Genomic DNA, 27984 nt, shown 5'->3' on the forward strand with positions numbered 1-27984 from the left:
GATGCAAAAAGTTTGGTTTGTGCTCCTTTAGATTTGGAGATATTAAAGATTCTTTTATAGGTCAAATTAGGGTCAACAGCTCCAGAGAAACCTTCAAAATGCTCTAAAATGACACAAAATGGTGTGAGTCATTTGTGCTTCGTTTGTGCTGCAAAAAGTTTTGTTTGTGCAATTTTGGTTATTAACTATTAGCTCGGCCGATGACGTCACCTTGCTCCCCCCTTTTCCTTCCACTTTATCCGGGGCCGGGTCGCGGGGGCATCAGTGTAAGCAGGGACTCCCAGACTTCTCTTTTTCTACACACACTTTTTCCAGTTCCTCCAGGAGGGATCTGCAGGTGTTCCCAGGCCAGCCCAGACACACAGTTCCTCCAGTGTGTCTGGGTCTTCCCCGGGGCCTCCTCCCAGTGGGACATGTCCAGAACACCTCCCAGGAGACGTCAGAACAGATGCCCGAGCCTCAGCTGCTCCTCTCCACATGAAGGAGCAGCGGCTCTACTCCGAGCTCCTCCCGTGAAAATGTTAAAACGTGCAAAAAATTACAAACTATTGGATAAATTCTTTCTGTTTTGTTTGCGCTATTGTGTGCCGTATTTTTTTTTTTATTTGTATCTATTTTATTTTATTTTTAAAATTTAAATTTATTATCTATCTTTATTTATTATTATTATTATTTTATTTTTTATTTTTTTGTTATGTAAGTCATGTAGAATTTGAATTTACATTTTATTTATTTATTTTTATTTTTTTATAAATGTTTTTATTTTATTTATTTTTTAATTTAATTTACATTCATTTCTTTTATTACACTTATTTGGCACCAACAATCAGCTTGTCCTTGATACTGTTTTTTTTTTTTGAATATTTGTCCTAAGTTGAAGTTAAGTTTATGTCAATAAATAAAGTTATATTAAAAAAATTATAATTGTAATATAGGACCTTTAAAACAGTATAAAAGAAAAAAATCCAACCTATTTTTTTGGATCATTGGATCATCGTTTTTTTCTGGTTTATGTTCTCATGTCTTTTCCTCGTCACAAACCACAGACCTGGAGTTGTGTTTTGTTTCTTTCACACACTCAGACAGAAAACACTCATGACATGACATGACATCACGAGGTGGACCGGAGCGTTTTGAGCTGTGGAGACGCAGACAGACTAATAATAAAGTGTTACTCAGAGATGTGTGAATGAAACAGAACACGAGTCCAGCTGTTTTGGATGAGGTAACACGTTAGAACGTTGCTTTGTTGTTGTGTAATTCCCACCAGCGCCGTGTGTTCCCGGGGCTGTTATCGTTTGGAAACAGAATCTCAAAAAACCTGGATCCAGGGTCAGACGCGTAAGTCAGATTCCTCCGGTAGTAAACGTGGGCGTGCTGACCGCCGCTCTGCCCCGTGTCCGTCACGCCGCTCGCCCCTCCGCACACATCGCACACATGCAAACGGTTGGGACTGACGTAGCGGCCGCCGTATCTGCGTCACCGAGCGCCACTGATACAACATGTGTGTAATGAGGGCGGCCATGTTCGGAGTAAGTGAAAACATCTGCCCCTGTGTCAGTGCGAGTGAGTTTCTGTGTGTTTCTGTGTGTGTGTGAGTGTGTGTATAGTATATATAAGTGTGTGTGTGTGTGTGTTCATGTGTGGGGGCCGTGAGCTCGTGGGCCTCACATGTGGAGTGTGTCAGTTTGTAGCTCCGCCCCCTCCACACACAGACTTAAAAGAACTGTTCACTGCCGCACATATGGACTTCTTATAGTAAACGCAAATATTATAAATTGTACTGTTTATTAGATTCGGGTTTTTAGCTCACAGAGAGATTATGTTTATATTTATATATTTTCTTTTTGGAGGAAAGAGGTTTGAACAAGGATAAAACAGCGTCTGGAGCTTCAGTGTTCTGCAGTTCCAGGCCAGAAATGATCCAAATGATTCTAGCGAAGGTGTCTGCCTATCCATCCATCCATCCATTTTCTTCCGCTTATCTGGGGTCAGGTCGCGGGGGCAGCAGTTTGAACAGGGACTCCCAGATTTCATTCACCCTGGACACTTCCTTCAGCTCTTCCAAAAGGACTCCAAGGCATTCCCAGACCAGCCCAGAGACTAAGGCTATGTTCAGACTGCAGGGCTTAACGCTCAATTCTGATTTTTTGGTGAAATCCGATGTTTTTTCGAGGTCGTTCACATTTCCAATTAAATGTGACTTGTATGTGACTCCAGTGTGAACGTTAAATGGCCCAAAAGTGTCCCACATGTGACACTGGAGACACGACGACGTCAACCGCAGCGAGCGTCTCTGTGTTTACAGAAGTTGTCCAAACATGGACGCAGCATCGAGCACCTGGAGATTTTAAAGTTCCTCTCGTACCGGAGCCAGAACATGAACAACTTACTTGTTTTAAGGAGGAGATTGAGAAGGAGAAGGACGAGGTTTTTGGTCGTGGTGTTTTGTGGGGCAGCGGCAGCGACGTCCGTTGAAAGGAACGTGTGGATGTGGAGACGGAGCCAAGAGTGGTGAGTGGTGATGTGCTTCACTTCAGTGACACAGAGTTCATTAACAATTTTCTCCTACTTCAGCGCAGAATAGTGACGTTTGTGTCTTGTTGATAACGTGTAGGTGGATGAATGCACTTTGACCGTTCACACTGAAGTCACATGTCAAAAGATCAGATATGTATCAGTTTTAGGAGAGCACATATCCAAGTGTCCTGGGTCACATATGGAAAAAAATCGGATCTGTGTGGTTCAGACTGTCATTAAAAGATCAGATACAGGTCACACAGGGGCCAAAAAATTGGATTTGGGTCACTTCAGGCTGCAGTCTGAATGGAGCCATAGTCCCTTCAGTGTGTCCTGGGTCTCCCCTCTCCTTTTGGTGGGACATGAACACCTGATGATTGAAGGCCCCCAGGAGGCATCAGAACAGATGCCCGAGCCGCCTCAACTGGCTCCTCTCGACGTGGAGGAGCAGCGGCTCTACTCCGAGCTCCTCCCGTGTAACTGAGCTCCTCACCCTGTCTCTACGGGAGCCCAGACACCCTGCGGAGGAAACTCATTTCGACCGCTTGTATTGTCGATCTTTCGGTCATTACCCAGAGCTCATGACCAGAGGTGAGGGGATGAACGAAGACTGACAATAAATCAACCGGTTTTACCTTTAGACTCAGCTTCCTCTTCACCACAACACTCCAATACAGCGACCGAAACACTGCCGACGCTGCACCGATCCACCTGTCAATCTCTACTGTGTGTCTTGTATGTTTGTTTGTAGCTCATATTTTTTCTACACACAGGTGGTGAAAACTAGAACTTGTGCTAAAACAGTCAAAGCAGCACATCAGACTTGTCTAATACGACTGTGATGTCCTTAATAAACATAAATACATTGTTTAAAAAAAGGTTGTCTTCTACACTGCAACCGAGAAATTAAATTTGTCAACTGGACTAAAATAAAAGCAGCTTGGATGAGCTGTGAAACGTATTCGAACAAAAACATTTTTGTCCAGCTGACAAATTAAATTTCTCCTCCACTGTTGTACACGACAATCACAACTGACCCTGTGTCTCCAGAGTCTTCACCTGCAGATAAAGAACCTTACAAGTTTGTCTCATTCAGTTTATGTTCAGGCCTCATGTGACGCTCAGAACCTCCAGAATTCTCTCCCTGAGCTGCAGAAGCTGCACTAGCACTGACTCACTACTGGTGCAGGTGCAGTGGGTTTAGGTAGAGACCGTTCAGATCAGAGAAAAACATTTTAGGTTTAAACCAAGTGGATTTCAACACTGAACCTGGCAACCCAAACGAGAGAGTCATGTGAGGTTCGTTCTGCTTTATGATCTAGATCCAAAACATTAAATTAAAACATCTGGCCAATGTGTCATGTCCATTGTTTCTGTAATTAAGAATAAATAAACTTTACCTTTGTTATCAGTGAAAGTTCTATTGGATGTGACATGTTTACTCGTATCTGTGGACACAGGTCAAGTGGACTTCAGGCCTAAGATCAAGTCTTTTGAGTTCACTTAAGAAAAGCAAAACAAGGACATTTCTTGATTTTATTCGATATTTCTTCCTTTTACTTTTTACTTGTACTTGAAAAACAACTTGAACATCATGTCAGGTTTTTGTAATTAAGAATAAACCTCTGTTACGATTATTATCAGTAAAAGTTCTGTTTGATTTGAACATGTTTAACTCGTACGTGGGGACACAGGTCAAGTTTATGAAATTTGAAATTAAAATCCTACAAACATTTCCCTGAAAACTACAAATGAACTTGGACTTGAGGCCTTAGATCAAGACTTTTGAGTTCACTTAAGAAAAACAAAACAAGAACTCTCTATAACCACATGGGACGTTTCTCTCTCTCTCTTTTTTTTTTAATATTTCTTTTATTTACTTTTTACTTGTACTTGAAAAACAACTTGAGCATCAACTTTTTGCTTGTGTACTCGAGTAATATTGATGGTTTTCAGATTCTAGAATGTGATGATGTTGTATTTCCAGTTGGGGAGTGAGAGACAGTTTTTCCTTTTTTCCTCCTTGACCTTTTTCACAACGGCAGGAAGTGTCCCGCTGTAGGTTTACGGAATTGTTTGGGTGAATGGTTTTCTGTGTCAAAATATGTGTGTAAATGTGTCACACTTACACTGTTTTGGCCTGTTTTGAGCCGATTTTTCACTCGTACATTTTTAGAATCGATTTGAGTTTTCACATAATTGTGTGTCGTGCTTCGTGTAGTAAACATGAGGTAACGAGAACCGATTAATACCTCACGACCAGCTCCCGATCGGCAACTGTAGGCCTCAAGAAAATCAAACCTGTCTGAAATCCAGTCGTTTCTCGTCAGGGTTTCGCTCTGTTGACGTTGTTTGTATAGTGTGAGAACGTGAATTATGATCGTTATGATCTGGTCGTACAGTTTGAGCTGGGGCTGAGTGAAATGTTTGAAAAAATCGCACGGTGTACGTCCGGCATTAAAGGTTGTATAGAGGATTTTCCAAGGAACGAGAAATCCAGCGACTGTTTGGCCTTTTTCAAATGTTGCGCATGTGTGAAACCACCTCCCCCTCCACAGCTCCTACGTAGAAACGCCTCCTCCCTCCTTCTCCTTACGCCAGAAACAGGTTTGTTTACAGCTGCTGCACATGACTTGTAAACAACTAACTACAGTGTTGGTTAGGCAAGACGGAGAAGTGAGGAGCGGGGGGAGGGGGGCGCGAACATTTCGTGCGCGGACGAGAAGTGAGGAGCAGGGGGAAGAGTGGATCGGCAGCGGGGAGAGGAGCAGGAAAGGGGTGCAGAGAAGGTTGCGCGGAGATTCAGTGCGAATGAACTAACTACAACACGCAGCAGCAAGGTGGACTCTTTCTTTGCCTTGAAAATGACGTTTTCAGACATAGGATATCGCTTTCGTGTCCTGAAAAACGTTTGTCTAACTCTTGGAAATAAAGTACGTTTTCATAATAAGCAGAAGTTTCCTGTCCAGGAGTAATTTGTGGACCAGTGGTTCAGTCTTTAGACCCTGCGTCTGCTTCAGTCGCGCCATCGCTGGAATGAATCTATAAGAATCACCTTAGTTTGGCTTCGCTGCTTTTCCCCTTTGTCTTCTTCTTTCAGCGACCTCAAAAACGGACTTTCTTTTGGGGCGAACTGCTCCTGGATTCTTGTCGCCATTGCAACAAACTTTGTGCGAACTGCGAGGAAGATATAGGTCAAAAAAAGACGCTAAGAACTGTTGCGTTGGTGGAGTAAACAGCATCTGTGCGTCTTGCGTCTGTGGACTGCGTGACAGTCGTACGTAAACCACGTACCGGCGCGCAGGCAAGTCAGTTACACTAGAAACGTAGGGAGTTTGATTGACAGCCTGTCAGCTAACAGATAACGAGGCAGTGTCGTTATCTATTGGCAAATGTTTAGCCCCACCACGTCCAGAGTTGATGAATTTTTATTCTCTTTTTTTTGGTCATCATAATTACAAGGCGACTGCACCTCAATAATGCTATCATTGACAAGTTGAAACAAAAAAAAAATCCTCCATACAACCTTTAAAGGAGAACAACAATGACGAGCATTAGTGAGCTACAGAGCAAAACTGATGTTATGGTCATGAATAGACCTTCTTTACAACGGCTTGAGGTGCCCCATTGTAGGTTTGTCAAACTTCCCGTTAATGGTCGTTTTCTCCAGCAGCTTCATAAATCTGTCCCATCACCAAATCTTCAACCAACAAGCTCCACAAAGCAAACTGTAAACAAGTAAGGTGTTAGTTTCAGAGTAGTTTCAGTGTAGTTAATCCGTCCCAGCAGGCAGATAAAAGGCCACCAGCGTCTGACCAGAGCTGAAGAAGCAGCTTGGATGAGCAGCGAAACAATTTGAGCCTAAATAAACATTTGTCCAGTTGACAAATTGAACTTCTCCTTTGTCATTCTTCCATGAAAAATGTATCCACAACTATCAAGGGAAGAAAGACGAACAACAACGACGACGCACTAGTGACACACTGAACAAAACTAATATTATAGTCATGAATAAAACAGAAGTAACTTGTTTAAAATCATGAAGTCAATATTAGCGTGGACAAACAGATTTGTGCAGTTCAAATGCAAGACATGATCATAAAGAACAGTTTTTGTTCAGTGTGTCACTAATGAGTCGTCTTTGTTCTCCCTTAAATTTGGTCCAGGACTGAACCAGGACTGATCACAGGACTGAACCAGAACTAAACCAGGATTAAATCAGTTCTAAACCAGAACTGAACCAGGACTGATCCCAGGATTGAACCAGGAGGACTAAATCAGGACTGAACCGGGACTAAAACATGACTAAAATACAACTAAACCAGGACTAAACCAAGAATAATCCCGAAACTGAACCAGGAGAATTAAACCAGGTCTATACCAGGTCTAAACCAGGACTGAACCAGGTCTAAAGTAGGACTAAACCAGAATTGAACCAGGACTGATCCCAGGATTGAACCAGGAGGACTAAACTGGGACTAAAACAGGACTAAAATATAACTAAACCAGGACTAAACCAAGAATAATCCCAAAACTGAACCAGCACGACTAAACCAGGATTGAACCAGAACTAAACCAGAACTGAACCAGGTCTAAACCAGGACTAAACCAGGACTGATCACAAGACTGAACCAGAACTAAACCAGGTCTAAACCAAGACTAAAACAGAACTAAACCAGGACTAAAACAGAACTAAACCAGGACTGAACCGGGACTGAACCAGGACTATACCAAGAATAATCCCAAGACTGAACCAGGAGGGCAAAACCAGGACTAAAACAGAACTAGAACAGAACTAAACCAGAACTAAAACAGGACTAAACCAGGACTAAACCAGGACTGAACCAGAATTGAACCAGGACTGATCCCAGGACTGAACCAGGATTAAAACACGACTAAAATACAACTAAACCAGGACTAAACCAAGAATAAACCCAAGACTGAACCAGGACTAAAACGGCACTAAACCAGGTCTAAACCAGGACTAAAACAGGACTAAACCAGGACTGAACCAGGTCTAAACCAGGACCGATCCCAGGACTGATCCCAGGAGTGAACCAGGACTAAAACAGGACTAAACCAGGACTAAACCAGGACTGAACCAGGACTGAACCAGGTCTAAACCAGGACCGACCCCAGGACTGATCCCAGGACTAAAACAGGACTCAAACAGAACTAAACCAGGACTAAAACAGGACTAAGCCAGAATTAAAACAGGACTAAACCAGGACTAAACCAGGACTGAACCAGAACTGAACCAGGATTAAAACACGACTAAAATACAACTAAACCAGGACTAAACCAAGAATAATCCCAAGACTGAACCAGGACTAAAACGGCACTAAACCAGGTCTAAACCAGGACTAAACCAGGACTAAACCAAGAATAATCCCAAGACTGAACCAGGACTAAAACGGACTAAACCAGGTCTAAACCAGGACTAAACCAGGACTAAACCAAGAATAATCCCAAGACTGAACCAGGAGGACTAAATCAGATCTAAACCAGGTCTAAACCAGGACTAAACCAGGACTAAACCAGTTCTAAACCAGAACTGAACCAGGATTGATCCCAGGGTTGAACCGGGACTAAAACATGACTAAAATATAACTAAACCAGGACTAAACCAAGAATAATCCCAAAACTGAACCAGGAGGATTAAACCAGGTCTAAACTAGGTCTAAACCAGGACTGAACCAGAATTGAACCAGGACTGATCCCAGGACTGAACCAGGATTAAAACAGGACTAAAATACAACTAAACCAGGACTAAACCAAGAATAATCCCAAAACTGAACCAGGAGGACTAAACCAGATCTAAACCAGGTCTAAACCAGGTCTAAACCAGGTCTAAACCAGGTCTAAACCGGGACTGATGGGTTTGTGTGCCCTCGCTGCTCCGTGCTGGTGCCGGGGTGTGTGCGGGTGACTGGGTGTGTGCGGGTGACTGGGCACAGATCCGTCCCTTGGTCCTGTTTGTTGTATTTAGTGCCGTTGCTTTTACGACGTCCGCCTCAGACCGGTCAGACCTGGACTCAGCCGGACACTCCAGACCAGGACAGACCCTTATAGAGCGACTGACCCTCTCCTCCGCGGACATAGACGCTCCGCCGACGACGTCATCCGCATTCCCCCGGGGGTGCGATGCAAACTGGAGGCTCTGCTCTGTCTGAGGCTTTGTTAGGATTTAATCTGAGTTTTATTTTAACACAATCCGACCAGAAAGAACCGACCTGCGCTGGTAAACAAGTCCCGAAGTCTCGAATAACATTACATCTGATCTGAAAATGTTGAAAAAAATGTTGCTTCCTGGACAAAAAAGTTGTCGAGAGACTAGATTTTCAAAACTTCAAAATTCAAAACTGTCACACACCCGGGTTAAGTTGGTATAAATAACTGAACCAGGACTGAACCAAGACTGAACCAAGACTGAACCAGGACTGAACCAAGACTGAACCAGGACTGAACCAAGACTGAACCAAGACTGAACCAAGACTGAACCAGGACTGAACCAGGACTGAACCGGGACTGAACCAAGACTGAACCGGACTGAACCAAGACTGAACCAGGACTGAACCAAGACTGAACCAGGACTGAACCGGACTGAACCAGGACTGAACCAGGACTGAACCGGGACTGAACCGGGACTGAACTAAGACTGAACCGGGACTGAACCGGGACTGAACCGAGACTGAACCAAGACTGAACCAAGACTGAACCGGGATTGAACCAGGACTGAACCAGGACTGAACAGGGACTGAACAACGACTGAACCAAGACTGAACCAAGACTGAACCGGGACTGAACCAGGACTGAACCAGGACTGAACAGGGACTGAACCAGGACTGAACCAGGACTGAACAGGGACTGAACCAAGACTGAACAGGGACTGAACCAGGACTGAACCTGGACTGAACCGAGACTGAACCAGGCGAACGGACCGGCACAGAGCTCTGCACATCGCGGGGCTAAACACAGCCGTCGCCCGAACGTACTTTGTGGACACCCTGCTCCGAGGGCTTGGGGTTCTCCCTCTCTCTCTCTCTCAAGTCCAAGATTAATCCCGGTTTAGTTCTGGTTTAGTTCTGGTTTAGACCTGGTTTAGACCTGTCTCCACTACAACACTGTTAATATCTGTTTATTAATGCAAGGAACGTGTGTCTGTGTGTCCTACTGTTAGTTTGTCTGTTTTCTCTGTGTCTCTCAAACCAGGGGCAGAGTGTCATCCTAATGGTTCCACGTTTCATGTTGTTACGTCAAAAAATGTCTAAGTCTACGTTCAGACTGCAGGGCTTAACGCTCAATTCCGATTTTTTTGTGAAATCCGATGTTTTCGCGAGGTCGTTCGCATTTCCAATTAAATGTGACTTGTATGTGACTCCAGTGTGAACATTAAACGGCCCGAAAAGTGTCCCACATGTGACACTGGAGACACGACGACGTCAACCGCAGCGAGCGTCTCTGTGTTTACAGAAGTTGTCCAAACATGGACGCAGCATCGAGCACCTGGAGATTTTAAAGTTCCTCTCGTACCGGAGCCAGAACATGAACAACTTACTTGTTTTAAGGAGGAGATTGAGAAGGAGAAGGACGAGGTTTTTGGTCGTGGTGTTTTGTGGTTCAGTCCGTTGAAAGGAACGTGTGGATGTGGAGACGGAGCCAAGAGTGGTGAGTGGTGATGTGCTTCACTTCAGTCACACAGAGTTCATTAATAATTTTCTCCGACTTCAGCGCAGAATAGTGACGTTTGTGTCTTGTTGATAACGTGTAGGTGGATGAATGCACTTTGGCCGTTCACACTGAAGTCACATGTCAAAAGATCAGATATGTATCAGTTTCAGGAGCACATATCCAAGTGTCCTGGGTCACATTGGAAAAAATCAGATCTGTGTGGTTCAGACTGACATTAAAAGATCAGATACAGGAACATAGAAGCCAAAAAATCGGATTTGGGTCACTTCAGGCTGCAGTGTGAACGCAGCCAAGATGGATGTAGACCACAGGTGTCAAACATGCGGCTCGGGGGCCAGATCCGGCCCTCCAAGACCTTTAATCTGGCCCTCGGCTGATTTTCTACTAAAATATTTTAATTCTATTTTTTACTAAAATCTTGTTAATTTTCTGTGGTGTTTATCACAGCAGCGTCTCCAGCGTCTCTGTACGTGGCCCCTCCCACCAGAGCAGCACAAATGAAGACTTGTCTCTTTCCAAACGCTCTTAAAGGACGATCGTTTTGACTGTTGACCGTGACACCCTCATCAGAAAAATGTCCAACATGAGAAAAAAGTGGAGCCGAGTGCAGGATTTTACAACAAAAATTTACTTATTCCTATTTATACAAGTTCATGTTAAAATATTGTGTTGAAATTGTATTTTCCTTAAAGTTTCAGGTTGTTCATAATATTATAATATTTTGTAAAAGAAAGAGTTCATCAATTAAAAAAGATTTCTGTAATAGATTTGTGTTTCTCTGCACAAATATTTGAACTTATTGTTATTTTTGGGGTTTATATGATGTGAGTTTTCTGATCCGGCCCCTTTAGGATCAAAGTCGGTTGGATATGAGCCCTAATGTAGACAAAGACAGACATTCAGTGTTGACAACGATTCCTGAGATCGAGGATTTAAAGCCGGAACAAAGAGAATGTTTGGTGAATTTTATCAAGAGGAAAGACGTTATTGTCCTTCTTCCTACGGGATTTGGAGCTTTACATACGTCACGACCAAACAGCAGCGACTGCTTAAATTTAAAAAAGTCCCCGCCTACCGTCGAGCGAACGAATCCTAATGCTGCGAGGTCAGACGGTTTCCACGAAGTGAAACCGACTGATGAATCTGGCTACCTGTGTCCTAGCCTGTTATTTCTTATATAAAACTGGGACAAATAAGTGGCTTTGGATAAATCTGCTGGGACAGGGGACACAGGGCTCAACACTGGGACTGTCCCGGGCAACAGGGACGTCTGGTCATGTCCGTCACAAACAGCCAAAATCTGATCAAATCTTTTCGCACGTCTTTAACCTCATAGCATCGTTTTAATATAATAACATCATTCTGAATAACTGTTAATAAAGAATTTGTCGAGATTTTCAGGAAAATGCTCAAATAAATGATCCACGGCTCTTTTATTTACCGCTAAACTGGCTCTCTGGTATTTTTGTTTTGTAGAGGAAGATCACCAGAGGAAACCCGGGATTACACAGATACAAGGCCACATGGGAAAAACAGAAAAAGAAAGTACTAGTTTAGTTTAGTTTTAGTTTATTTTCAGGACAATGCACATAAAACATTGACCTACACAAAGAGGTCATATGTTTGTATCAGTCAAAATTGCTCATTTTCACCTTCAGTCCCTGGACAGATAAGACTTAGACTCATAATATAATATAATAACAAAAAGTAAAAAGTATAAATGTATAAATTCAAAATCAGGTTGAAATCATACATGGCCCAGTGAATCTCGGTCTCCACATCCATCCACTACCGTATTTTTCCAGAGTATAAGTCGCACCAGCCAAAAAATGCGCAATGAAGAAGAAAAAAACACATATAAGTCGCATTTTTTGGGGAAATGTATTTTGTAAAATCAAAGACCAGGAACTGACATTTCATGTGTAAAGTCAAGTTCCAGTAAAAACAACAGAACAGAGAACAACAGACTGAACAGGCGTCTATATGTTAATGTAAAATATGAACAGTTATTCAGATAATTGTAACCACTGTTGGGCAAGTTACTTTAAAACTGTAAAGCGTTATTTATTACTCATTACTGTCATTTCAAAGTTATTAGTTACATTACAATATTACTGTATTTAAAATGTAAAATATTACATGATTATTGCAGTTACTCTCAACAAAATAACTGTGAAGATGCTGAACTTTTGCACCGTATATGGACTGAACCAGGACTAAACCAGAACTAAACCAGAACTGAACCAGAACTGAACCAGGACTAATCTTAGACTAGAACTTGGAAGCGCTTTGCAGACAGGGTTTCTGCAAAGCGTGATCGGGGGACAGCTGCGGTTCGCCCCGTGGAGCGTGGAGTTCTGCGTCAGTCCTTTCGCCCGTGGTCACCTGACGGTTACTGCGTGTGTCACTTTTACTTTTATAACGCGTTACTCCCAACACTGACTATAGCATAAACAACATAACATAAGTTTAACAAACTCTCCATCTCACTCCAAATCACTAAATCCATTCAATTCTTCATCCTCGTGTCACTTCTGAACAACTCCTCGTCCTCTGGAGGTAAACGTTGCGCCGCTTCCTCTTCTGTGTCGCTGTCGTCAGACTCAGCATCAGTTCCAGTTAGAATTATTTGTGTCTTTCTGAATCTCGACAGGATGGTTTCAGTGTCACTGAAGTCCAGACTTTGTCCATCCAGTGACTTCAGGAAAGTTTCATGACACCCACACAGTTGCCGAGAAACTGTGTTCTCCATCCCAGATTTCCGCCAGTCAATCACAAGTTTCTCGTTCACTCCAAACTTTCTTTCTGCTGCTCGATTACCGTTTTCAGCTGAATATTTCACTATTTGCAGCAAGACTGCAGGAGACATGTGCAGTAGAGCGAAGTGACGGTGGTACAGGAGTCTAGATACTGACACGTGAGCCTAGAGCGCCCTCTTGTGACTGTCAGTCTGAAAATGTTTATATATAAGTCACACCTTAGTATAAGTCACAGGAAACACCCAAACCATGAAAAAAGTGAGACTTATAGTCCAAAAAATATGGTATTTACATATTTACAGTTCATGCTGCTGGATTCACACAGGGCAGATTCTTGTGTACAGGTTTGTTTGGTGAAAGAAGTTGTTTGGTCATTGTTTGGTTCGTCGTGGAAACATTTCATCGTTTGTACATGATGTGATTTCATGTTCAAAGGAGTTCAGACGAGAACGATGACTGACCAAAAGCAGTTCTGCATCTTTGGAACACTGCACTACCGTTTAATATTGAAAATAACATTCTGTTTTCTAAAGAACGAGCAGCAACATAAGAATTTTGAATCAGTTTTGTCTTATTTTATTTTGGTTGAAAGGAATTAAACACAATTTTCAGTCTCGGTTAGTTGGCAGATACTTTGAAATCAGTACGGGAACTGAAAAACCCGCAGTGCACTGCTGCTGTTTTTGTGAACTATAAAAAGAGCAGAGTTTGAGTTTGTCTTTGTTTTCCACACTTCATCTCTTCAAAGTTACACATGGTTATAAGTGGAGTTTGTCTTGTGTCCTAAAAGATAAAACAGCCTCCTCAAACATGTTAAAGCTTATCTCTGACATAATCAGTACTGTGCAAATAAATAAACATTATACACAAAAATAAAACAGTGAGTGTTACTGTGATAAACTGAACAGGCCTCATTATGATCAGTGCTGTCGACCTGTGGACCTGGTGTTATTTTACACTTCTGATCTAAGTCAAACCTTTCACAGTATCTTCAGAATCACTCCCCAAACTGAAACACAAGCTCATGTAATAAACCTGAACATTAGTGTCGGGGCAACAGTGACAAGATAAAATATAACATCCAGAGCCTCCGTGTGTTTTGGAAACACAAAAGAACAGAACAGAAGCAAATAGACCTGTGGGCATTTCAAACACTATTTAAGCAGAAACACAAACACTCTGAACCTTTGATTGAGTCTGAAGCTTTAACAATGGTCACCCTGCAGAGCCCTGTCTGCCCCTGTCTGCCCCTATCTGCCCCAATCTGCCCCCGCGCGCACAGGTGTGGATTGTGAGGCGCTAAACCCCTGCGCGCGCACCTCACTGTTTGTGTGTGTGTGTGTGTGCGCGCGCGTGCGTGTGCGCGTGTGTTCGGGGGCCACAGACAGGCTCTTCTCTCCACAGGTAGACTCGGCTCTCGGCTCTCGGCTCTCGGCTCCGGCTCCGGCGGTACTGGAGCTCAGGTCGTGACGTAGCGCACAGCCCACCTCCTGCCCCCATCCCCCACCGCCGTCCCGCCTGCCTCCAGCTGCGTCTGCCGCTGTCCTGTCTGCTCCGCCGCCCGCCCGGTGTCTCCCTCCCCGGACCCGAAGCCTGCGCCTCCTCGCTCCTCGCTCACCGCCCCGGCTCCCGAACCCCTTCATCCCGCGGCGTGCACCATGACGGGCATCGCGGCGGCGTCGTTCTTCTCCAATTCCTGCAGGTTCGGGGGCTGCGGTCTCCAGTTCGAGTCTTTGGCCGAGCTCATCGTCCACATCGAGGACAATCACATCGGTAAGTCACGGGCCGTGGGGCCGTGGGAGGGGGACGGGCGGGGGGGCTGGAGTTAGCCGCAGACACGGCGCACAGACTCAGCGCACAGACTCGGCGCACAGCCGTAGCGCAGCTAGCGGCTCTGCTAGTTAGCAGTGCGCGGACACAGCTCCGCATTCCGCTATTCCCGCGGCTCCTGCGCGGCTCCGGGGCTGAGCTCTGCGCGCTGTCCGCACTTTAGCGCGTGTATTCTGCGGGTTTAAGGCTAATCCGCGGTGTGCGTGTTTGTGGAGCGTGTTCCGCTGCAGGAAGTGCTCGGGTTTGTACGTGGCCGTTGTGTTTTGCAGCGGCAGCGCGAGCGTGAGGCCGGAGGTTTCAGAGGTGACGAGACTAGCATCCCACAGACAGCGGTGCAGCTAACGCCGGAGCCGGAGCCGGCTCACGGCTCACGGCTCACGGCTCACGGCTCACGGCTCACGGCTCCTGCTGATGCCGGCTCTTCACACTCTGCGGTGTGGAGTCGGTCACTTTTGTCACTGTTGGTGTCACAAACATCAGAGACTCACGTTTATAATGGCGCAAAGGTCTGAGACACAGAGCCTCATTATCACTGACACCTGGACCAGAACCAGAACCAGAACATAGACTAAACATACAGAGGATATGCAGAATATCTAAGGAATATATACAAAATATCTACACAGTATTCACAGTATATACAGTATATATATACAGAGTATATACAGTATGTATATATATATATACAGTATATACAGACTCTGTTGTGGGGCTGATTCTATTTCCACAGACAAGAGGCTCTTTGAGTGTGACCTGTGACCTGTGACCTGTGACCTGTGATGTGCACGGTTGAAGTGGCTCAGGAATGCAGGAAGCTCTGGTCAGTCTTTAGTCAGGCTCTGGTCAGGTTCTGGTGTGAGACTCTGGTCAGGCTCTGGTCAGGTTCTGGTGCACAGTGAATGACATGACTTCAGTATCATCTTCATGATGTAACAGTGCAGAACAGTGTTAATACATCCACCAAGACTCTATTATTATTATTATTATTAATAATAATAATAATAATAATAATAATAATATAATATCAGAGGTGAGCAGAGGATCACGGCCTCAGCTCCATGACACACATGAGGCATTCTGGGACACGACCAGACTCTGAATGACATGATGTGTTCTCATCACGATTAGCAGCGAGTATCTGTCCACAGGAGCGAGTGTGTGTGTGTATATGTGTGTGTGTGTGTGTGTGTGTGTGTGTGTGTGGAGGGGGGGGGCTGGGGGTCACTGAGCCGGTCGTCATGGAAACTGGCCCTGTCTCTCTGAAGGGGCCGGGGACAGACAGTGTTCGGCTCAGCACACCTGCCGTCTCCACAACAAAGACCAAAGACCAAAGACTGGACCCTCAGACCTAAAGACTGATATTTAGTATTATTTCTATTACTTATTTATTTTCCTTTTTACATTTTTTTTAAATTTTTGTTTTCTTTGTACACAAAAAATACAAAATACTTACATACAAATATAAAATTATAATAATTTTTTTTCATTTCCCATCCAGATAACTCTAACCAGTGTTAATTTTGACAAGGAATTTGAATTTAGTTTTAATGTTTTGTCTTAAATAATTTTTAGTTTTAGTCCTGTAATTTTTTTTAAACTTTATTTGTCTTTATTCTAGTTTTATTTGAGAGAAAGTATACATTTCGTGGCATTGCTTCATAGTTCTTCTCATGTTCAGACGCGCTGGATGATCTGTTTTCAAGTTTTTAAACATAATTAATCCGAAATTAATGTCGTATTAAAGGCGCTGTTCCTGATTTTTTTAGTTTCTTAAAAACGTGAAAAACAGAAGTAGTTCATTATAAAACAGTTTGCAGTGGTTCGAAGTACTTCCTCCTTGACTTTACACATTCAGAGCGTCGTAATTATTGACCGTGACGATTTTGTACGAGATTTTCCACAACTTTGAAGAGACCAGAGACGTTAATGCACACAACAACTAGCATGCTAACCACACACTTTCTGTTTCTGAAAACATTTTGCTCAGATACATGAAAAAATCGGGTACATGGCCTTCGATGGAGTAATGTAGGAGCTTCATATTGTATAAATACTACTACTTATACTACTACTACTGCTGCTACTATTTCTACTACATACTGTACTAATGTAATAATATTTACTGCTACTCCTATTACTGTACTTCTGTAAAAATATTTCTACTACTACTGTACTTCTACTGTATAAATCCTACTACGTATACTACTACTGTACTCCTATTAATACTCCTCCTTCTCCTCCTCCTCCTACTACTACTACTACTGTTCTACTACTACTACAACTACTGTACTGTACAAATATTTCTACTGCTACTACTGTACTCCTATAACTACTACTACTATGACTGTAATTCTACTGTAAAATACTACTACTGCTGTACTTCTATAAATACTACTACTGTACATTTACTTTATAAATTCTACTACTACTACTACTACTACTGCAACTACTGCTGTACTCATTCTACAATTACTACTACTACTGCTACTGCTACTACTTCTATTACTATATTCATACAGTAGTACAGTATACAGTATTTTCTACTACTACTACTGCATAAATACTGCTTCTTATAAAACTTATACTACTAGTGTACTCCTATAAATACTACTATTCCTACTACTATTACAACTACTGTACTTCAGCTGTATAAATACTACTACTACTACTACTATTACTACTACTGCTTCTACAACTACTACTGCTGTACTATAAATACTACTATTATGACTACTACTACTACTACTACTACTACACTACTGTACTTCTACTGTATAAATACTTCTACTTATACTGTTACTACTACTGTACTGCTATAAATACTATTACTACTACTACTACTACTGTACTTCTGTATAAATATTACTACTACTACTACTACTACTACTACTACTACTACTACTACTACTACTGTACTACTACAAATACTACTACACATACTACTACTACTACTGTACTACTATAAATACTGCCACTATGACTGTACTTCTACTGTATAAATACTACTACTTATACTATTACTACTACGGTACTGCTATAAATACTATTACTACTACTACTACTACTACTACTACTGCTGTACTTCTGTACTCCTATAAATACTACTACTATAACTGTACTTCTAGTGTATAAAAAGCAGAAGTGATTGAATCATAGTGGGGTTGTTGAGTACTTAAGACTCTTGTAAGTACTTTATTGTGAGTTTTTGAGTAGTACTTTGTGCGTCCGGCGCCTGTAGCTGCACCACACACACACACACACACACACACACACACACACACACACACACACACACACACACACACACACACACACACACACACACACACACACACACACACACACACACACACACACACATATTTTTCTTCTTCTCTATCAGTTGTTGTATGTTTGGCCATCTGGCTGACCCCCTGACGTTTGACCTCCTGACCTCTGACCTCCAGCGCCCCGTCCAGGTTTGGGTAATGAATCGTCCCTGTGTGCTCGGATCGATGCGCCGCACACACACACACACACACACACACACACACACACACACACACACACACACACACACACACACACACACACACACACACACACAGATGGACGGAGGCAGGGAGAGTGGAGGAGACTCTCGTTTAACTCCGGCCGACTGTAATCAATACCTCATCTCCATTTAATGTCGTTAGCGCCGCCTCACGTCCCTCAGGCACGACGTGATTAAAGGCGACGCCGTTTCGGGGGCGACGGGGGTTTGAGGGGGGGGGCACCCTGCCGACCCTGCCGACCCTGCCGACCCTGCCGAGCCGACGGGCGCAAAAGGGAAACTAAAACCAGCGTAAAACTCGGTGTGTGCGTCGACGATCGTGATGAGTAGAACTGGGGATTATTAAGAAGCTGTCGATACGATACATGCCTCAATACATAGGCCTCGATATGATACATACCTCGATACATAAGTCACGATATGATACATACCTCGATACATAGTCATATGATACATACCTCGATACATACGATATGATACATACCTCGATACATAAGTCACGATACGATATATACCTCGATACAAAGGCCACGATACGATACATACCTCGATACATAAGTCATGATACGATACATACCTCGATACCTGGACCTCGATACGATACATACCTCGATACATAAGTCAGGATATGATACATACCTCGATACGTAGGCCACGATATGATACATACCTCGATACATAGGCCTCGATACGATACATACCTCGATACGTAGGCCACGATACGATACATACCTCGATACGTAGGCCACGATATGATACATACCTCGATACATAGGCCTCGATACGATACATACCTCGATACATAAGTCACGATACGATATATACCTCGATACATAAGTCATGATACGATACATACCTCGATACCTGGACCTCGATATGATACATACCTCGATACATAAGTCAGGATATGATACATACCTTGATATGTAGGCCTCGATACGATACATACCTCGATACATAAGTCACGATATGATACATACCTCGATACATAAGTCACGATACGATATATACCTCGATACGTAGGCCACGATATGATACATACCTCGATACATAAGTCTCGATATGATACATACCTCGATACATAAGTCACGATACGATACATACTACTACAACTACAACTACTACAGCTGTACTCCTTTTATTATTACTACTACTGCTACTACCGGTACTTCTATTACTGTACTCTATACAGTACTTTATACTACTACTGTATAAATACTACTTCTTGTAAAACTTATACTACTAGTGTACTCCTGTAAATACTACTATTGCAACTATTACTACTACAACTCTTGTACTGCATTACTGTACTTCTGCGGTATAAATACTACTACCTATTCTACATATACTACTATACTGTACTGTACTCCTATAAATAGTACTACAACTATAATTACTACTGCTGTACTCCTATTACTATTACTAGTACTACTGCTACTGGTGGCTGAGTGGCTGGCACTCATGACTCACAGCAAAAAGGTTCTGGGTTCGATCCCCGGGTCTTCAGGAAGAACAGCTGATAGTCAAGGTCAGTTAAAATAAAATCAGTCAATGAACCTGCCCACAGACGTCAGGTGGAAAAGGTTCAGGTTAAAGTCAAAATTGTTCGCTGTCCCTGTGATAAATAAATAAAAATAAATAAATAAAAATAATAAAATACTGCTACTACTTCTATTATTATTCTATTATCTGTTCAGTACTTTCTACTACTACTGTGTAAATACTAGTACTTATAAAACTTATACTGTTAGTGTACTCCTATAAATACTACTACTACTACAACTACTGTATAAATACTACTACTGCAGTACTGTACAGTACACATGTGAAATGAAATGTGTCGCATAAACGAGTGTTCCTTCCTTTAAACAAAAACTAAACTGTAGCTGTAACAAAATAATTTAGTAAAATACACCAAAAAATACTCGATACAGCAGCCCACGATATCGATACTGTGTCATCACGTTAAACGATACGATATATCGATATTTTGACATTTTTGCACAGCCCTAGAGATTGGGATCTGATATGTTACCAATAAAACCGATATAAAAACTGATATATTTATTTAGTGATGTAAAAATTCACTGTAAATCTTCTTGATTCTTGATTCTAAAATTAAAGTTTGGCTCTGTTGGATTTGAGGTTGGGTTTATTTAGGCGACACTTCCTGTTATTTTGCCTCTTTATGGTCATATTTAAAGACAGTAGTTCGGCCTAATGGCATTTTTGCGTGACATTCGAGCCTGTAGAGTAAACAAACAAAGTAAGTAAACAAACACCACTATCAGCCTGTCGGGGTTATCGTAAATGTGAACCATTCACAACCTGCGTGAAGTCCCCTCCCCCAACGCAAACGCAAACCCAGACACAAAAAATACGTCAATCGTTTGTGTTTCGTTAATGCTGCAAAAAAGTTTTGTTCGTGCTGCTTTGGTTTTGGAGATTTTAATGATTTTTTTATAGGTCAAATTAGGGTCAGCAGCCTCCAGGAAACTTCAAAATTCTCTAAAACGTCCAAAATTGTGTAAATTATATGTGCTGTTTTGTGCTGTAAAATGTTTCGTTTGTGGTATTATGGTTCTTTTTGGCCTATGACGTCACCCCGCCACCCTCAAAAATGTTAAAATATGCTAAAATATTACAAACTATTACGTAAATTCTTTGTTTTGTTCGTGCTGTGTGCCGTTAATATTTAACTTTTTGCGTTACGTCGTTTCTGGCCGGAAATGATATAATGTGATCAGCGAAATAAGCAAATAATAACTTAAAAAATATCAACATTAAAAGCAAAGTTTTTTCCTTGGAGACGTTATTGTTTTGTCTGGAATGTTTCACAGTGTGGCTTTAAAAATTTCTATCTTCATGGAGACCAAACAGATCAAGTTGCAGGTCAGATCTGTGGAGAGGCGACCCCGCTCACAGTCAGAATGTTGGTTTTTGAGCTTTAAAACCACGTGTAATTGAATAAACGTGAAGTAGAGCTGTTTAATGTCACACTGTGGGACATTCCGGGCAGAGCAATGATGTATCCATAGAAACAAGCAGCAGAAAAGTGACACAGCTCATCTTTAAACCTGAATTGAAACATCTGGAGTCTCTGCTGGTGTTGGAGATGGTGTCGGTTCACGGTTTCGGAGCAGATTGGATTAAGAGGAGCCTCCAGGGGCAGTTCGGCGAGAGGAGGGCAGAGTCTGGAGCTCCGGGGCGTTGCTTTTGTTTCAGCGGGATAAACCTTTTTCACAACGGCTGGAAGTGTCCCGCTGTAGGTTTGCGGGAACTTCAAGTCGCTGCTTTTCGTCGTGTTCTCCAGCGGCTTCGTAAATCTGCTAGTCTGATTCGTCAGCCGGTTTTACTTCGTTTCGTTCTGACCTCGCAGCCTCAGAATTCGTTCGCTCACGACTTTTGAAATTATGTATCTCGGTATAGTAAATTTTCTGAATTTGAAAAGATGGGAAGGTTATAAAATGTTAAGAATTATGTTGTTGGCGAGTGAAAAAAGCAGTTACCAGGAGATGTCGAAGTGATCTGAGGAATGAAAATGGAAGAGTGGTTTAATATAATATTAAGTAGGGATGGGCATGATTAATCGATAATTGATCATTAAGAATTTCATCGTTTACGTTAATTTTAATCGACAAACCGAATGTATGTTGCTGTGTGTATCGTGACCAAACAGGTGTGTACATGTGTCTCTGCATCAGAAGGAGCGAGACACAAACAGTGGGTCAGTCTGTAACGAACCGAAGCACAAATGTGGATTTAACGATGATTTGTACAAGAAATTCCACACTTTCCGTTGCGTTGGGACAAGTGTGAGTCCATGTGCACAGTGTATAAAGCAGCACATATGTTTCAGTGTCCAGAGGGAAAAAGTTTTACCAGGTGAGAGTCGCTCAATGTGGATGACGAGGCCCCGCCCCCCTCCCCCCGTACGCTGTCCTGGTTTTGACAAACGCAAATCTGGTCACACTGAACCTGTATTCACCTGAGTCATGTCTTTTAATCTGACAGAAATTGAACCACATCAGCGACACAAGAGCTGGAGTTTTATCTTCACTGAGTTTATGCAAATTAGTGATGTGGTTTTAAGTTTAGTTTCTGTGAGAGTTGAACAAAACTGAATTAAACACATTATAATGTCAAACGGGCTGATGTGGCTCTAGAGTCGTTACGGTTTATATGTCGTAAAGTTTGTTTATTTATGCAGATTAGTAGTGCAGATAGTAATAATAATGATGATCATTTTAATATAAAAACGTTAATGATTAATCGATATTCGATCGTTAATTCTTCCGAAGATCGATTAAGAAAATTTCATCGAATGCCCGTCCCTAATATTAAGTATTTATCATATGGAAAAACTCACCGCGTCACTTAGATTGGAAGGTCATAAAATTAAGAAAATGTATAAAGGATGGTTACGTTATATTAAACGACATAGATCTGATTTTGTGTAGAACCTGTTTGAGTGTCTGGATAACAAAGACTGAACTTACACCCCGGTTTAAAGCTACAATCTTTTATTTTATTTTTTGAATTACTTGTTCTTATGAAAATTACATTACAGTTTGTGTAAGTAGGAATGAGAAATGTGGACTATGAAACTATGGACATTGGACATTTAGACTTGACTTAATATGGACAATTTGTAAGTTACTTTGTTTGTCGTTATTACCGTGTAAATCCACATTGTGACAAGACAGTAAAATACAAATGAAAAAATTATAATAATTTGTTCGCTTGACAGTAGGCGGGTACTTTTTATCATTTAACCAATCGCTGCTGTTTGGTCGTGACGTATGTACCGTATTTTCTGCACTATTAGTCGCTCTGGATTATAAGGCGCATTAAATGGTTTATTTTCGAACTTTTTTCACAAATAAACCACACTGGACTTTAAATGAAACACAACAGTGTGATGGGTGAGTGGTTTTGTTTGTTTGTTCGTTCACGGTGACTCTGGGCTTTGTTCAGTTGTGGCGTGTAGGGAGGGTGTGTCTGGGACCAACGGATTGTCGGCGTGTTCGCAGTGACTCAGTTGTTCAGTCGTGTCTAGAAGCGGCACGTTGCGCTCGCTTTTTTCGGTTCGTTCCTCCGTTCCGTTCCTCGTCGGCGTGGAGTGATGAGTGTGTCTGTGGGTGTTTGTCGCTGTGCGGTCGCTGTCTGCTCCGTGTGTGTTTGTGTGTTCTGCGGGCGGTGTGGCTTTGTAGTTTACTGAAGTCGTCCTGGGACACCTGAGTGGATTCGTGTATGGGGGCGCTCTGGATTGTGGTGCACAGTCGTTTTTTGACGGGGTTGGAGGCTTAAGAGCGCGTCTAATAGCCCGGAAAATACGGTAAAGCACCGCCTAACTGGTATGTTAAGCTTTTCCCAAATCCCGTCTTTCCCCTTGATGAAATTCACCGAACATTCTCTTTGTTCTGGCTTTAAATCCTCGATCTCAGGAATCGTTGACAACACAGAATATATGACTTTTCGCTGATTGGCTGATGTCCGAACTTGCACTTCCGGGGTTTTTGTGAACATTTATTGTATTCTGATTCCTGACGTAGTCGCTGGAGAGAAGTGAAATTGAGCAGAGGCACTTGGTGGCACCAGCCTGACTATAAATCTGCCCCATCACCAAATCTTCAACCAACAAACTCCACAAAGGATAAACATTCTAACAAGAAGAATTTATCCACAACTATCAAGAGAAGAAGGATGAAAACTTAAAGGAAACAACGATGACGCATTAGTGACACACTGGACAAAACTAATGCTATGGTCATGAATAAAACAGGAGTAACTTGTTGATTCTACAATTAAAATTAAAATTGATTTCATGATAGTGCAGTCTACATCTCTAGGACCAGGACGTTATTTTGAGGGGTGGGACATTAATGCGTTAATTACGATTAATGAATTACAAAAGAAAATAATGCATTCAAAATATTAACGCATTTTATCTCAGCTTGACAAACAACAACAGAAACATTTGTCAGTGCACCTTGTCATGGTACGACAATTACACTTATCCACAAAGTTCTGACTACAACAATGGAGCGTGAAAGCCTCTGGTTCTGCTGGACGATACATTTCTATAATAAAAAAAAAACGACCCAATGGAAGATTTGACAAAGTCGTTTATCGCAAACTGTGTAGAAAAGAGTTTGCGAGTTAATATTTGCCTTCATATTTTAAAGTTGTTATTTACTTATGTCGCTAATTACATTACGTCATTTCCGGACAAAAACAGCAGTGAAAAACAGTAATGTAATCAGCGAAATAAGTAAATAATAACTTTAAAAATATTAACACAAAAAGTTAAATATTGGCGGCACACAACAGCACAAACAAAACAGAAAGAATCGACATGATAGTTTGCAATTTTTCAGCACGTTTTCACATTTTCGAGGGGCTGGATCACGTCATCGGCCGAAAACAAAACTTTTTGCAGCACAAACGAAGCACACGAAGTTCAGAAGGTCACAACTTAAAGTAAAATGGCATTTGAACTTTAGTCTCTTCAGTTTTGGACTGGAACCTTTGTCTACTATTTTGAAATTAAATGCATTTTACTTTTTCAAGACATTTTTCCAGACACTAAAAGCACTCGAGTTTTTAACTGTCTGTGTGTTTTATTTGATGAAGTCGTCCACTAAAAGTTACTTGGATAAAATAAATGTATTGTTATGCGATTAACTGAGATAAATGAATCCAATCCAATCCACTTTATTTGTATAACACATTTCACAAACAAACTGTTTCCAAAGTGCTGCACAAATACATAAAAAATAACAACAATATTAAAATGATAAAATAAACTACTAAAACAATCATACTGGTCTTAAAATAATAAAACTAGTCAAATAAAATAAGAGCAAAATCATAGAATAGCAATAAATAAATAAATAAAACCAATAAAAATACTTAAAAAAAATAAATAAATAAAAAAAAAATTGGGTTTTAAGATGAAATTTAAAACTCTCCACTGTGGGGCTTGTTGGGGCGTGGGGGGCCAGAGAGTTCCAGAGTTTGGGGCCGACCACAGAGAAGGTCCAGTCCTCCTGGTTTTAAGTCTCGTTTTAGGCCCCATGAGCTGGAGCCGGACCTCGGACCTCGGAGCTCGGACCTCGGAGCACTCAGGGGTGTAAATCTGGATGAGGTCCGAGACGTTCTGTGGGGCCAGTCCCTTCAAAGCTTTAAAAACAAACAGTAAAATCTTAAAATCAATTCTAAAATGAACAGGAAGCCGGTGCAAAGACGCAAAGATTGGGGTCATGTGCTCTCTACTTTTTGTTCCTGTTAGAAGTCGCAGTCGCGCCGCAGCGTTTTGGACGAACTGTTGTCGGTAAAGTGCGTTTTGTGAAATGCTGGAGTAAAGTGCGTTACAGTCGTCCAGGTGTGATGAGATAAAAGCGTGCACGACTTGTTCAAAAAGTTTAAAAGATAAAAAAGGTTTGACTTTAGATAAAAACTTGATTTGAAATAAAAATTAATTACAAAGCCTGTAATTAATTAGATAAAGTTTTAAAATCAAGTCCCACCCTGTAGTTATTTTGTTCAGTATTTCACTAATGCATCGTCGTCGTTCTTCTTCTTTAAGTTTCCGTCTTTCTTACCTTGATATTTGTGGATAAATTCTTCTCGTTGGTTGAAGATTTGGTGATGGGGCAGATTTATGAAGCTGCTGGAAAATGCGACACACATTTACACACACGTTTTGCCAAAGAAAACCATTTATCGGAAGTGAAAAACGTCAATTACAAACCACAACGGCACAAAAACTGGATCTGATTCTGAAGCTTTGACACGAACTGCAGATTTAATAATGTTTAGAATAAATTTATTTTTATATAAACCGGTCACGCTGATGTAGAGTGATTATAGAAAGTAGATTTATTTATAAAAACCCCTCCAAAAAGTTCCCATCCTTCTGCTTTCCTGGTGTGAATAAACACAGACCACACTGCCCTCTTGTGGTGGGAAATGTGAAGTACTTTTTTACTTTAGAACATTCACACACAGAGTAACTTACACATTTTATTATATTTCGTAGTAGTCATAGTTGATTCTTGCAGTATTTGGAGGGTTTGGCACCTGCTTGACAGAAATGTTCCAGTGAATGGCTTTAAACGGATCTATTTGTTTTAGATTCAGTCACCAGGGCGACAGAACTGACCCTCCTGTGTGTTTTTATGGAGATGGAGTTTAGGTTTAATGCTCCACAGTGGAACATCAGTCAGACGAGCAGGTGACGGACCCTCCGCCAGGAAAGTTACACAGTGAATCTTTAACTAAAATACAGAAAGATAGATTTAAACACAATAAAACGAATGATACACAAAACGTTTTACTCATTTTGACATGTATAAACAAAAACAAAGTCATGTCACTGTAATAATTTAACCTTTTAGTTCTTTATGATCAGTATTATCCTGTTGATATTTTGCAGCTGATGTCGTCTACTTTCCCTGGAGGTGGGACGCTAACTGTAGGCACTGTTCTGTGTGAAGCTCAGATACTCAACTTTTTTTTTAGATGAAACAGAAAATGCACACTAAAGTTTTTGTAGAAGTGCAAATGCGATGAACAGGAACATAAAAGTGAAAAAATGCATAGCTCACTTACATGGCCAAAAGATTTTTATTTAACATTATTTTATTATTTAACATTTTGACAAAAAAGCTTTGTCAGATCCTTTTTCTTGTTTTGAACCACAGGAGTAAAAAAAAAAAAAAAAAAAAGCTTCTGGACATCAGCCATCTGAGTGTGCTATGCATGTTTTCATTTTAAGTGCACTTTCACACCACTAGTTTGATTATTTAGTCTGCACCAGGCAATAAAATAGTTCTTCTGTAGCATATATTCTCCAGTTTGATCCTTTCACACCTGCAAACAAACCAAAACTGCTCTGACTGATGTATATATCCAAGGCTCCTGTGCACACCGGCTTTGACTGCACGTGACTCGGGGACACTGAGGCTCCTGCACGACAGAGCTCTCGGAAGTGAGGCCAGGATGCACCGTCTCGCCCAGTGGCCTTCCCACAGAGCCCTCTCCGCGGGGTACGGATGGGCTTCTCGAACCCCTATCAAGAGCCTCCAAGGCCCAGGGAGCTCAGACTTGCAAACCTACAAACCGCCAGCTGTGGGGCAGGTGTCCAAACCCGACCCCGGCCCCCGTCACACTCCTTAACCGGGGCGTGCGGTGCTCAATTCAGGAGTCTGAGCCTGCACTCCCATGATGCATTTGGAATAGTTGGTTTGGACCTGCTGTCTCTGGTCTGAACTCGAGTCGGCGTTCTCACCAGAGAGACGCACCAGAGTTTAGAATTTAGTGCAGAGTGAAGCAAACCGAGACCACCTGCAGATCTGAGTACGACTGAAGCTTTCACACCAACAAAAACAAACCAAACTAAGAGCTTCTGGTTCGAATGGAAAGTTTGGTGCACTGACTGCTGCCGGTGTGAAAGAACCTCATACTCATCTTTTTTTTAAGACAATCTGATCAGTCGTAACTAGTGAGCTGATCTGTGCGGTTAAACGAGTCTGTCAGACTTTAAATTACAGTCATTAGCCAACTGTTTCTCAGTTTGTTACTTTCACCTTTTAGTTGAAAATCAAACTGAACAGAAGCACGAACAGGAAAATGAAAATGTGCTTT

General features: G+C 41.9%; 1 protein-coding gene across 1 annotated transcript in view; it reads left to right on the forward strand.

The window, feature by feature from the left end:
* The first annotated feature begins 14504 nt into the window (after window positions 1-14504).
* Window positions 14505-27984, forward strand: part of LOC110160383 (juxtaposed with another zinc finger protein 1) — a 50566-nt gene continuing 37086 nt past the window's right edge. The window contains exon 1 of the mRNA XM_055157456.1: window positions 14505-14744. Coding sequence (XP_055013431.1) covers window positions 14630-14744 — 115 coding nt within the window. The 5' untranslated portion in view covers window positions 14505-14629. The remainder of the gene's footprint in view (window positions 14745-27984) is intronic.

Source organism: Boleophthalmus pectinirostris, unplaced genomic scaffold, assembly GCF_026225935.1.
Source record: "Boleophthalmus pectinirostris isolate CB_2022bp ecotype Guang Dong unplaced genomic scaffold, ASM2622593v1 HiC_scaffold_21, whole genome shotgun sequence".
Lineage (NCBI taxonomy): Eukaryota > Metazoa > Chordata > Actinopteri > Gobiiformes > Gobiidae > Boleophthalmus > Boleophthalmus pectinirostris.